The 13,069-nt window shown below is 36.0% G+C and overlaps 1 protein-coding gene across 2 annotated transcripts in view; it reads left to right on the forward strand.

Annotated features, from left to right (window-relative positions):
- TTC6 (tetratricopeptide repeat domain 6) overlaps nucleotides 1-13,069 on the forward strand; it is a 178,727-nt gene that overhangs the window by 104,451 nt on the left and 61,207 nt on the right. For both annotated transcript variants that reach the window (XM_045800386.2, XM_087858961.1), the window contains 2 exons: nucleotides 6,508-6,875; nucleotides 12,326-12,788. In XM_045800386.2, the coding sequence (XP_045656342.2) occupies nucleotides 6,508-6,875; nucleotides 12,326-12,788 (831 nt within the window). The remainder of the gene's footprint in view (nucleotides 1-6,507; nucleotides 6,876-12,325; nucleotides 12,789-13,069) is intronic.

Here is a 13,069-nt window from a genome sequence, read left to right on the forward strand (position 1 = left end):
TTAGCATGATGTCCTCAGGGTCCATCCATGTATATACACACACACATATAACATTGTCTGTATCCATTCATCCATTAATGAGCACTTAGATTGTTTCTATATCTTAGCTATTGTGACTAATGCTGTAAGGAATTAGGGAGTGAAGATATCTCTTCAAGATCCTGATTTCATTTCCTTTGGTATATACCCAGAAGTGGGATTGGATCTAGGGTAGCTCTATTTTTAATTCTTAGAGGAACCTCCATACTGTTTTCCGTGGTGGCTGCACCAATTTACATTTCCGCCAGTAGTGCACAAGTTTCCTTTTCCCCATAGCTTTGCCCACACTTGATATCTCTTGTCTCTTTTATAATAACCATTCTACCTCCTTATTTTTTGTGTATCTGTCATAGGTTTTTGGGTTTATGGTTACCATTAGGTTCATATATAACACCCAAAGTAAATAGCAATCTATACAAATTTGATGACCATTTAAGTTCAAGCACATTCTGAAGAAAAAAAAAAAAACCCCAAAAAACAGAAAAATAACTTCTTTTTCTTTTTCCCTTTCTTTTCCCTTTTTACTCCCTCCTCCACATTTTATGCATAAGTTGCCATGTTTTACATCTTTTTATTCATAATTTTTTTATGTCTAATTCTGGCCATTTCTGTTCCACTTAAAGAAGTCCCTTTAAAATTTCTTGTAAGGATGGTTTAGTGGTGATAAAGTCCTTTATCTTCTGTTTGTCTAGGGAACTCTTTATCTTTCCTTTAAATCTGAATGATAACTTTGTGGGGGTAGAGTATCCTTAGTTGTAGGTTTTTTCCTTTCAGCACTTTGAATATATTATGCCACTTTCTTCTGGCCTGTAAAGTTTCTGCTGAAAAATCAGGTGTTACCCATATAGGTTTTCTCCTGTAGGTAACTTTTCGTTTCTGTCTTGCTGCTTTTAAGATTCTCTCTTTATCTTTAACCTTTGACATTTTAATTATTATGTGCTGTGGCATGGGCCTCCTTGTTTGGAACTCTCTGTGCTTCTTGGGCTTGGATGTCTATTTCCCTCCCTAGGTTAGGGGAGTTTTCAGTTATTATTTCTTCAAATAAGTTTTCTACACCTTTCTCTCTCTCTTCTCCTTCTGGGACCCTATCATATGAATGTTTGTTTGCTTGAGGTCGTCCAAGAGATCTCTTAATCTATCCTCATTTTGAAAAATTCTTTTCTCTTTTTGCTGTTCATCTTGAGTGTTTTGCATTACCCTGTCTTCCGGGTCACTGATACATTCTTCTGCATCTTTAATCCACTGTTGATTTCCTCTACTATGTTTTTTATTTCCATGATTGTATTCTTCAACTCTGATTGATTCTTTTTTATATTTTCTATCTCTTTATTGAATATTTGATTGAGTTCTTCCGCTCCTTTGTCCAGCCCAGTGAATACTTTAGGATCATTACCTTAAATTCTTTATCAGGCATATTGCTAATCTCCGTTTCATTTATTTATTTTTCTGAGGTATTTTTCTTGTTCTTTCTTTTGGAACATATTCCTCTGTCTCCCCATTTTGCTTGACTTTCTGCCTTTGTTTCTATGGACTAGATGGAACAGCTGCTTCTCCTAAACTTGAAGGAACGGTCTTGTGTACAGTGTTCCCTGTGTTGACTGTGTGTGCTTGGTGGCTTTTGCTGGCTGGCTGGATCTGTGGCTGTATACGCCAGTTGCTCTTTTAAACCATGGCTCTCTACAGAAAGAAGAAAATAATAATAAAATAACAAAAGAAAATAACAAAAGAAAAAAGAAAACAGAGAAAAGAAGGAAAAAAAGAAGAAAAAAGAAAAAAATCCCAAAAGGACAAAAATAAAAGCAAAACAAGACAAATAAAAAATAATTTAAAAAAATTAATGAAAAATAAAAAAAAACTAAAACAAACAAATGAAAGTCCTGGTTTATTTTCTGTGCCCCAGCTGGTGTGGACTTGTGGACCCTGGGCTTACTGAGGTAATAAGCTCACTGTGATGACTGGACACACCAGTTACGATATCCAGACCCTGCTCCTATCTGGACTTTTAAGGTGGGGGACGGATGTAAAATGTGTTGTTCTCTAGTTCCTCTGACCTGCAGAGTTTTCCAAAGCTCCTCCTCCATTTGGTAGAGTTCCAGTGTTGTCTCTTTTATATGCTAGCTGCTCTTTTAAACTGTGGCTTTTTTTTCTGTGTCCAAGAACAGATGAATCTGTTTTCATTTCCTCAGTACTATCCCTCCCCAGTGGTGTTTGCAGGATCAGGGGTGGAGGTTCCCTCTGTTACTATGTCTCCATCTCTCTTGCTACTCTTTCTTCATCATTCAATCTTTGATTGTTCAGAAGCTGTTCAGATAGCCCTCAGTTCTTCAGGAGAAATTGTTCTGTAAAAAGGTATAATTCAGTGTGTTCTGTGGAGGAAGTGAGTTCAGGGTCTTGTTATGTTGTCATCTTGGATGGGAACCCCTCCCTATAATAGCCATCCTAACAGGTTTGAGGTGATATCTCATCGTATGTGTTTTTTAAAAATTTTATTTATTTGAGAGAGAGAGACACACAGAGATAGTGAGAAGAGAGCAAGAGCAGAGAGCAGAAGGAGAAGCAGACTTCCTGCTGAGCCTGGAGCCTGATGCAGGGCTCGATCCCAGGACCCTGCGATCATGACTTGAGCTGAGGGCAGACACTTAACCAACTGAGACACCCAGCTGCCCCCTCATTGTGGTTTTGATTTGCATGTCCCTGATGATTAGTGATGTTGAACATCTTTTTATGAACCCATTGACCATTTGTATGTCTCTGGGGAAAAAAAATCCCTATTCAGTTGCTCTGGCCATGTTTTAATTGGATTTTTTGATTTTTTTTCCTATTGAGTTGTAAGAATTGCTTATGTATTTTGGATATTAACCCCTTGTCAGATAGATGGTTTGCAATATTTTTCCTATTTTATAGGTTGCCTTTTCGTTTTACTGATTGTTTATTTTGCTGTGCAGAAGCTTTTTAGTTTGATGTAGTCCCACTTGTTAATTTTTGCTTTTGTTGTTTGTACTTTTGGTGTCATAGCCAAAAAATCATTACCAAGGCCAATATCAAATAGCCTTTCCCTGTTTTCTTCTAGTCATTTTATTGTTTAAGAATTAAAATTTAAATCTTTAATTTATTTTGAGTTAATTTTTGTGAGTAGTGTGAGATAGGAGATTTCATTCTTTTGCATATGAATACCTAGTTTTCTCAACATAATTTATTGGGGACTGTCATTTCCTCATTGAGTATTTTGTCTTCTTTGTCAAATATTAATTGACCGTATACGCATGGGATATTTCTGGACTCTTGATTCTGTTCCATTAGTCTATGTGTTTGTTTTTATGCCAGTACCATACTGTTTTGACTACTATAGTTTTGTAATAAAGTTCAAATTCTGGAATTGTGAAGCCTCCACGCTTTTTCTTCTTTCTCAGGACTGCTTTGACTATTCAGGGTCTTTTGTGGTTCCATATGAATTTTAGGATTGTTTTTGCTATTTCTGTAAAAATGACATTGGAATTTTGGTAAGGATTGTACTGAATCTATTAATGGCTTTGGTAGTGTGGACATTTTAAAATACTCATTTTTCTGATTTATGAGCATAAAATATCTTTCATTTATTTGTGTCTTCAGTTTCTTTCATCATTGTATTCTAACTTTCCATATACAAATCATTCACCTCTTTGAATAAATTTATTCCTAACTAATTTTATAATTTTTGATGTTATTACAAATGGAATTACTTTATTTCTTTTTCAGATAATTCATTGTTAGTGTACAAAAATGCAACTGACTTTTGTATGTTGATTTTGTAACCTACAGGTTTACTGAATTCATTAATTAGTTCTAACAGTTTTTTGGTGGCGTCTTTGAGTTTTGCCTATATAAGATTATGTCATCTGCAAATAAAATTGTCAGAGATAATTTTACTACTTCCTTTCTAATTTGATTGCCTGTTCCAAATTGCTTTGGTTAAGACTTCCAGTACTAAGTAAAAGTAGCAAGAGTGAGTATTCTTGTCTTGTTCCTGATCTTAGCAGGAAAGTTTTCAGTCTTTTTTTTTTTTTTTAAGATTTTATTTATTTAACAGAGAGACACAGTGAGAGAGGGAACACAAGCAGGGGGAGTGGGAGAGGGAGAAGTAGGCTTCCCACTGAGCAGGGAGCCAGATGCGGGGCTCTATCCCAGGACCCTGGGATCATGACCTGAGCTGAAGGCAGATGCTTAATGACTGACTCACCCAGGCACCCCAAGTTTTCAGTCTTTTACTGCTGATCATGATATTAGCTGTGGGTTTGTCGTATGTGGACTTTATTATGCTGAGGTATGTTCCTTCTATACCAAATATGTTGAGAGTTTTTATCATGAGAGAATGTTGAATTTTGTCAGATGCTTTATCTATATCTATTGAAACAATCAGACATGGTCTTTATCTTTCATTCTGTTAATATGGTATGTTACATATATTGATTTGTGTATGTTGAATCATCTTTCATCTGAGAGATAAATCCCACATGATCATGTTGTACGATCCTTTTAATGAGCTGTTGAGTTCAGTTTGCTAGTATTTCTTGAGTACTTTCCATTTGTATTAATCAGGGATATTGAGCTGCAGTTTTTTCTTTTTTTTTATAATAATTTTTTATTATGTTATGTTAGTCACCATATAGTACATCCTTAGTGTTTGATGTAATGTTCCATGATTCATTATTTGTGTATAACACTCAGTTGAGCTGTAGTTTTCTTGTAGTGTATGTGTGTGTATACATATATATACATATACACACATATATAAATAATGGAATATTAACTATAAAAAAAGAAGGAAATTTTACCTTTTGTAAGTAGGTAGTTGTAATAATGGCTGGACCTTGGGATATTATGCAACATGACAGAGAAAGAGAAATACTGTCTGTTCTCATTTATATGAGGAATCTAAAAAAGTTGAACTTATAGAAACATAGAGTAGACAGTGGGGCTACGATGGAGAGGAGAGGATTGAGATGGTGGTCAGAGGATACAAACTTCCAGCTATAGGATACATAAATTCTGTGGTTCTAATGTACAGCATGGTGACTATAACTAACAATACTGTATATACTTGAAAGTTGTTAAGAATGTAGATCTTAAATGCTATCACCACACAAAAACAATGGTAGTTATGTGAGGGGATGGAGGTGTAAACTAACCTTATTGTAGTAATCATTTCACAATATATACATGGATCATATCATCACACTGTATACCTTAAACTTATATATGTGTCAATAATATTTCAGTAAAGGTGGGAAAGAACCCCAAATGCATTCTGGTAGCTCTGCTTTATAATTATAGATTCTGTCAGTGATTCATTTCTGAATGTTCGACAGAACTGCATATGGCCTCTCTGTGTAATTCATATATAGTCAGCAAGTGGGGAGTATGAGCATCTTATGTTCTCCTTTTTTTTCAGGTACATGTTTTCCTGAGATATATATATACCACATCCACATACATATATGCCTATATTTCTTGATATAGACCTATATTATACATACATATATTCTATAGTCTCTGTATTACCCTATTCTCTATTCTAATTATATAGTGAGTTAATATAGTTTTTTGAGATCGGGGAAGTATGGTAAAAGTTATGGAGGGTCAATATCTCTATTGTACTTTAGTATATCTTAAAGAATATAACTAGTTTGTGTGAAATTGTTATGTTTGGAATTTGGGCCTAACTTCACTATAAAGAAAAACATTTGTATAACAAATTATTATTTATCAGCAAACTCAAATGCAGTTAATTTATTGACAATGGCTCAATAAGCTGGAAATGCTGTATCAAAGGATTGGAACTAATCTCTTTTATTAATAATGAGTTGTTAGAATTTCAAGTCTAATGCATAGTTATTGCAAATTATTTATTATTAGTATATTATAATATTGATATTATTAAAAATTCAGTTGATTCTCTGATGATTAGATAAAGGAAATATTAGGTTGGAGTTCTGTTCTTAAGCTTGTAAATATTGAATTGAAAATTATTGTAGAGGATGCTTGAATACTATTGTATAGAAATTCAGTGTTGTTAAAGTGCTTTTGAAAATAGACTCACAAATTCGTTTTATAGGATAAGGCATTTTAATATTTTTTACCCATTCTACCAATTTTTTTCATTAAAAGTAAAAGCAGAGTATATATTTTATTTGAATATGTAAAGAACATTCTCTTTTAATTAAGAATATATAAAATCACAGTTAATGCATATCTACTTTTGTGTTATTTTTATGTAGCTAACAAAATGTCACGTAACCAAAGTATCTTACTTTGCTTTAGCCAGCCTACTATTAACTTTATAGGCTGACTTTGAAACACATCAAGAACACCATTTAAAATTTTCAATAAGTGACCAAACTACATTAATAATAATTGTAACTGAATTAGTTTAAAACATATAGCAACTAATTTGATTCTAAGTTTTTCTATCTTTGTTTCCTTGCTAATAAGAGAGTAAAATCTGCAGTTGAATTGAAGAAGGAGGAGGCCACAACTCCAATAAAGATTAAGGATGACATGCAAAGCAATATGAAAGACATATTTCAGAAAGTAAAGCAGTTGGAGCATAGAATGACTCAGAAAAATGAAACTGAGGAACCCTCTGAGAAAGAAAATATAGATACCATCTTAGATAACATGCAGGAGGGAAGGAGTTTGAGAGATCTGTCTCTCTCTCTCATTGAAGCATCTAAAAAAGCTGGCATTAGTTATATTGTTTATCCCAAGAAAAAGAAGACAAGACTGAAGAAAAGATTGAAGCTCAGTAGACTTACAGCCGTGTATGATGAATTATCCAAGCCTCCAAAAGTTCTTAAAAGGTCTTATTTAATCAATAATTGTTGTAGTTTATGAAATGTACTGTGGTTTTGGCCTTAATCTTATTAGTTCACTAACTGAAGTTATTATTATTTTATTCAGCATTGAAAATATGTTAAACTCTTGGCTGAAGGAGGATCCCTTACTTTTTAGTATATGGGCATATAAATATGCTGGCTTAAACCAATACACTGGTTAAACTATATTTTCAAGTTGGGGCTGACTTATGGGCATGAAGTAAAACTAAGTCAATTTGATAGTTTAATGAAATCTTTCAATGGAAAGAAAGAAAATCTACTAAGTTATTTTTCTGAAGTGATTTAACACCAAAAAGCAACCTCTGCTCCAAACAAGTTGGAATAGATTGCTGAGATTTAACTGTTTTTAAATTTGAGCTTAATGAACTGAGTAATCTAGTTAAAGTGTTTTTGTATGTTGTGTGAGCCCTTATTCAGGGATCAACACATAGAAATTATTAATTTTTCTCCTTACTTAGAACTAATAGTATCCAGCATGTTTGAAAACGTGCAAGGACATGGGGCGCCTGGGTGGCTCAGTCGGTTGAGCATCCAGTTCTTGACTTCTGCTCAGGTCATAATCTCAGGGGCGCGAGATGGAGCCTGGTGTTGGGCTCCCCGCTTAACGGAGAGTCGGCTTAAGATTCTCTCTCACCCTTTGCCCCTTCCCCTATTTTCGCGATCTTCCTCCCTCTCTCTAAAATAAATAAATAAATCTTTAAAAAAAATGTGCGAGGACCTAAGATGACAGCAGTTGAAGTTCCCGGTATGCTCATGTCAAAGTGTTCAGGGTGTAACTTTCTTAGAACTGAAGGGTTGTGCAAAATAGTTTGCAAAAAGCTCTGGGCTTTCTTTCTCTTTAGATATCCTCAGATGACAAAGAATTCATTAAATTTATGCCCTTTTGAAAAGTAAAGACTTTCTTGTTGATCAGAAAGTCATTAGTGTTTTGTTTACTTCATTATTATAAAGACTTGCTGGTTCTGAAAAAGGGTTAAATTAATGATGTTTTGTTGTGGTGACTTATTGTCCCTGAAAAGACTTGGGAACATCTATGTAAGCATGAGTGTCAGTGGAACAGAGACTGACCGTAGGGGAGATGCCATTCACGTCCTGAGTTCCCCACACGCTACTTATGCTTGGGTTTTCCCTGAAACAAATATGTGGAGCTGTTTTTGTTAGCTCCTCTTTAGAAAACTTCGGATAGGTTTTCCTAAGTTGACGAATGTTTTTGATAAGAACCAGAAATTTGCTCATACATTTTTAATATATTTTATATATATTCAAAGCATATGACTCTTTAACTATCTTAGAGAGGATAAAACACGGCACCATTCTGGTTATGACCTAAGTGACTTCTATCTCTGCAAAGCAGGTGAAACGCTATTTTGGTGGGGTATTTTACTGCATTCTGATTCTTTATCACTTTGAATATAAAGTTTCACCATTGAAAGAGATTTATTTGCCTTTTAACAACTGAATTTGAAATTCGTATATGTGGCCAACAGGTGTGATAGGATGTGCCTTTGGTGGAGGCAGTAAAACAAACTATGGGAGTATTTGTCTAGGATAATATATTAGTACAGCTTTCCTAACTTCCTTTAAAAAAAATCTAATCTAAAATAATTTAGCACAAAAGCATAACTATGAAATAATTATTTTAAAACAGGTTTATGGAGGAACCTTAAAAAATAATTTTATTCCTATGGTTTGAAATCTTTTTTCACTAATCTTAACATGGTTAACACAGAATTATGCTTCTTACCATCTTGTATCTGACCTTTAAGCTTGTTTAATTATACTCACTCTTGCTGGCTCCCTCAAATGGTTAGGAGCAGACTGTGTATGGACTCATATATCAAGTCAAAGCTTGACTGGGGAAAGTAACTCTTGCCAAAGTCTGTTTGCGCTGATTAAAAACCCACACCCATGCGTTTTCTGTCAGTCCATTTACTATAGGTTATCCCCGTTGCCTGCCCCCTCATCTAGGTCATGGCAGGATGCCATGTGTCTGTAGTAACTTTTTTGCTTCACCATTTCTCTGGAAGTTTCCTTCTGCTTAGGTCTCTGAGTCCAATACTGGTGGACCAGCCAGTGAGGGACTAGCAGAGACCTCCTTCAGCAGCTCACTGATGTATCAGGAAGCTGTGTTTGTTCATGGCTCCTGGCCCACCTTGACTCCCTTGTACTCGTTGCCTTCTCTCTGACCTCGACTTCTGTGAATTGTTAGCCTCTCAGATCTCTGCCAGTGTTCTGTTTTCCAGGATTGAGTAACATACTTGATCTGAGATCCAGGCCAGCCCTTTTGCTATTGGCTCTTCTATCTCTGTGAATGCATTGCCTTCTTCCCCTTCTAGAATAACTGGCCATGGTCCTGACTTCCACTATCAAAACTTCCAAACTTGACTAGCTCCTGAAAGTGAATCTGTAGTCTCAAGTCTGATTTTCTTGGCCCATCTTGCTGCTGCCAAGAGAAGCAGAATTTATTTCCCCCACAAGCAGTAGATGACATATTTTCCTTGTGCTGTTAATCTGTCATTTCCCCAATGGTCTGGTATTGCTTTTGATATACTGTCTTGGTGTATGGTAGTATAGGATGGAATGGGGCAGTTACAGAGATTTCCACTTGTTCCTTACCACTATTATCTTCTTCAGTGTATAGTTTATGCAGTTATTACGTTGATTCATTCCTACTACACTTTCTTTTTTTTTTTTTAAAGATTTTATTTATTTATTTGACAGAGAGAGACAGCCAGCGCGAGAGGGAACACAAGCAGGGGGAGTGGGAGAGGAAGAAGCAGGCTCTTAGTGGAGGAGCCTGATGTGGGGCTCGAACCCAGAACGCTGGGATCACGCCCTGAGCCGAAGGCAGATGCTTAACCACTGCGCTACCCAGGCGCCCCTCATTCCTACTACACTTTCTGGTACTAGGAAAATTATCTCAGGACGGTTCCATGTCTCACTAGATTTCGTTAGATGGTTTCAGGTCAAGATTCTTTATATCACTTGACTTTCATAATTCCCTAATTTAGCTGTTGACTTCAGTGGCATCCACAATGGGTATCTGTGGATCAGTATAAATTTAGGGTATTTAATAATTCCCAGAAGGTTTGGGTGTTTCCTCTTTCCTAGACCTTTGGAAACTTTTGGGGAAAATTCATTAAATGCATCAAGGCCACATTGCAAGATCCTTCCTTAGCAGGACCTGGTCTGGCCTTCCCGTCAGGTGAGAGGTTTTAGATATGAACTGGCTGAGGTCTGAGAGCTGCATAAGAGGTTGTAAAACCCCACAATAGCTGGTTAGGCTTATGCCCAGAAGACCTGAAAGTTTTTCATCTGTGTAAGTCAAAGAACACCTTAGCAGGCTGCCCACCTACCTCACTTTCTGAGGACTTGCAGTCATTTAGTTATTGCCACAGATCCCTATAACTTCAAATTGTGCCTGGGGCACCTAAATGGCTCTGTTGGTTGGGCGTCTCACGCTTGGTTGTGGCTCAGGTCCTGATCTCATGGGTCTTGAGATCAAACTCCACATTGGGCTCTGCACTTAACAGAAGTGTGCTTGGATATTTTCTCTCTCTGCCCCTTCCCCTGCTCTCTTTCTCTTTCTCAAATGAATAAATAAATCTTAAAAAAAAATTCTGTCTATCAAATCTCAGTAGAAATCTACACCAGAAATCTATATTTAACAAGTCTTCCAGGTGACTGATGCTAAAGTTTGGGGATCACTCAGAGTATGCTAGGAAGTTCTAGCAAGGCTGCACAGGCTAGGGCTAGCAGCCACTGATCCAAGGCCACCTATGTGGAGGAGGAATGTAGAAGGCTGATGGGTGATAGTTGTAGCTCCAAGAGAGGGTTCAGGAGATCCCAGCTGAGTGATTCTGGGGAGTGCTTAAATTAGATTTGATATAGCATATGAAACAATGTGTCAGTGTAGTCATCGAAAGATATTTATACAGGAGAGGGTTGAGTCTCTCAGAGAGGGAATATGACAGTCCCTCAACCAGTCTCTTCTGTCAAGAGCAGATGAGTGGAATTTGGAGATTCGAAATTGTCAGTCTCATTCATACTTGCTCAAATGTTCACATCCTATAGTTCAGCTTTTTACTACTTTCCTAGTAGCTTCATTACCTTGGCATACAAGGTTTAGGGAATTTGGGTATTTAATAGGTACTGTTCTTCTCTTTTGGTCTGAAGTAAAATGATTCCACAATTTTTATAATCATTACTGTTGTCCTCATGAGTAAGTGGTAGCTACTTGATTTCCTAATGCCTTGCCTTTCACCTGAACACCATCCCCTGCTAACACTGGTGATAATTTGAGGAGCTTCGATAGGACCACTTACCATGGATTATTTGTGTCCTATTTTATCCTGGCAGGAAGTTTATCCTAGGAGCCTTCTCTGTGTGTATTTCCTGAGTCTACCTCTGGTACCAATTATTTTATCAGTCAGGGACCAGTAGTAAAGAGCATTCTCAATTTAGGATAATTTGAAGAAAGTATAAGAAAGGGACAATTTACAAAGATGTCAGGGCAGGGAAACCACAAATGATAATGTAGTATCCTAGGGCTAAAAATAAGAGAGCCATTTTCTACCCTAAGTCTGAGAGGACAAAAAGTAGGAGTGATTACTAGAACCTTCAAGAGGAATTGTGTAGAAAGGGTTTCCTTAAAAAAAGTAGTGATCTTTGGTCACTTGATGTTTGGTCAAGGATCATAGCCAGTTTGAGGCGACCCTTCAGGAGGGAGCCAGAGGAATAAATACCTTGACTTCACTCTCCTCCTTTCCTCTTTGAGATTTCTAATTGGACATATCCAATTAGAAGACAGAGAAAAAGGGATTTTATGGATATAGTCTATACAGATTAATTGCCCAGGCAGAGGGCAAAGTAGAGAAGGGTAGAGATGAATGTGGAGGTGGAAATGTCCACTGAAAGCAGATTAGGTATTCTCTTATTTCATAGTCTGCTAAAGAAGGGTGAAGTCTGGGACGTTAATTTGGTAGTTTACTGTCTAGTTAAATCTTTCCTTCTTCCCATTTCCTCAAGTTCCTGTGCTCTCCAACCTCTTGGATGGCATTTCCTTTCTTACATCAGTTTACCTCCTTAATTCCCCATTGTAATTTCTCTGGTTGGGGGCAGCGGTGTAAATTAAATCTGAAAGGATCATCAACACCTTATTTCAGTACGGTAAGAAGGCTACATCTTTAGAAAATAATCTTCTGCTTTCATAAACTCTATAGAGTTTCTATATAGATTCTTCATATGGTGCTACAATTTTGATGAATAACAGAAGGACTTGGTTTGCATAAAAATAGCATGTGATTTTATTTTAATAATTGAGGAATAGTAATTTCGTGTGTGGCTGAGTTAATTTATTGATTATAAAAATAATTATATTTCTGTAATTTAAAAATCACTCTTTTAATAACTAGATCAACATCTCATGGAATCCTTCCTGGACAGAAGAAATATTTACTCAAAGTTCCATTATATGAACGTAAACTTCCTTGTCCCAGTCTACCTATGTGTTTAAATTTTGATGAATTTGTTCAAAGTAAGGGAGGAATTCCAGAAAATTGTAACCCTCGAACATGGGTTCTTGATATGTTCTCTCATCATAAACATCAGAAGACAACCACAAAAAAGAAAGTTGTTAAAATATCTATCCATGAAGGCTCGTCTGAAAGAATGGAAGAACCACCAAAAATAGAATTGAGTGATTCTTTGAAGTCTAGTCTTTCTCCAGAAGTTATCAAACATTATGAATCTGAAGTGGAGACCTTGACTAAAGAAATAAATGATAAGAAAAAATATCCTGCATTTGCATATTGTAGGCGTGGAGCTATTTATAGGAAACTGGGAAAGTTACAGAGTGCCATGAAAGATCTACAAGAAGTAAGTTTTATTTAATCAAAATAACAATATTAACAATTTACACTTATAATTATAATCCTCTCTATGTAATAGTTTATATAATAATTTCTACTAGAATTTTGAACCATGAACATTTGTAATATACATGTGGGATTGTGAAATTATAATTATTGGCATTTTCAATAATTGATATTAAAAACACTACATTTTGTCAGATTGGAAGGTATCATTTTATACTATATACATAGAAAGCCACTGGGATCAGTAGTGTTTGTGAAATTTATTTGAGAGGATATTTTCCT

This window comes from Ursus americanus, chromosome 35 (genome assembly GCF_024610735.1).
Source record: "Ursus americanus isolate L20-20 chromosome 35, mUrsAme1.1.p, whole genome shotgun sequence".
In the NCBI taxonomy this organism is placed as follows: domain Eukaryota; kingdom Metazoa; phylum Chordata; class Mammalia; order Carnivora; family Ursidae; genus Ursus; species Ursus americanus.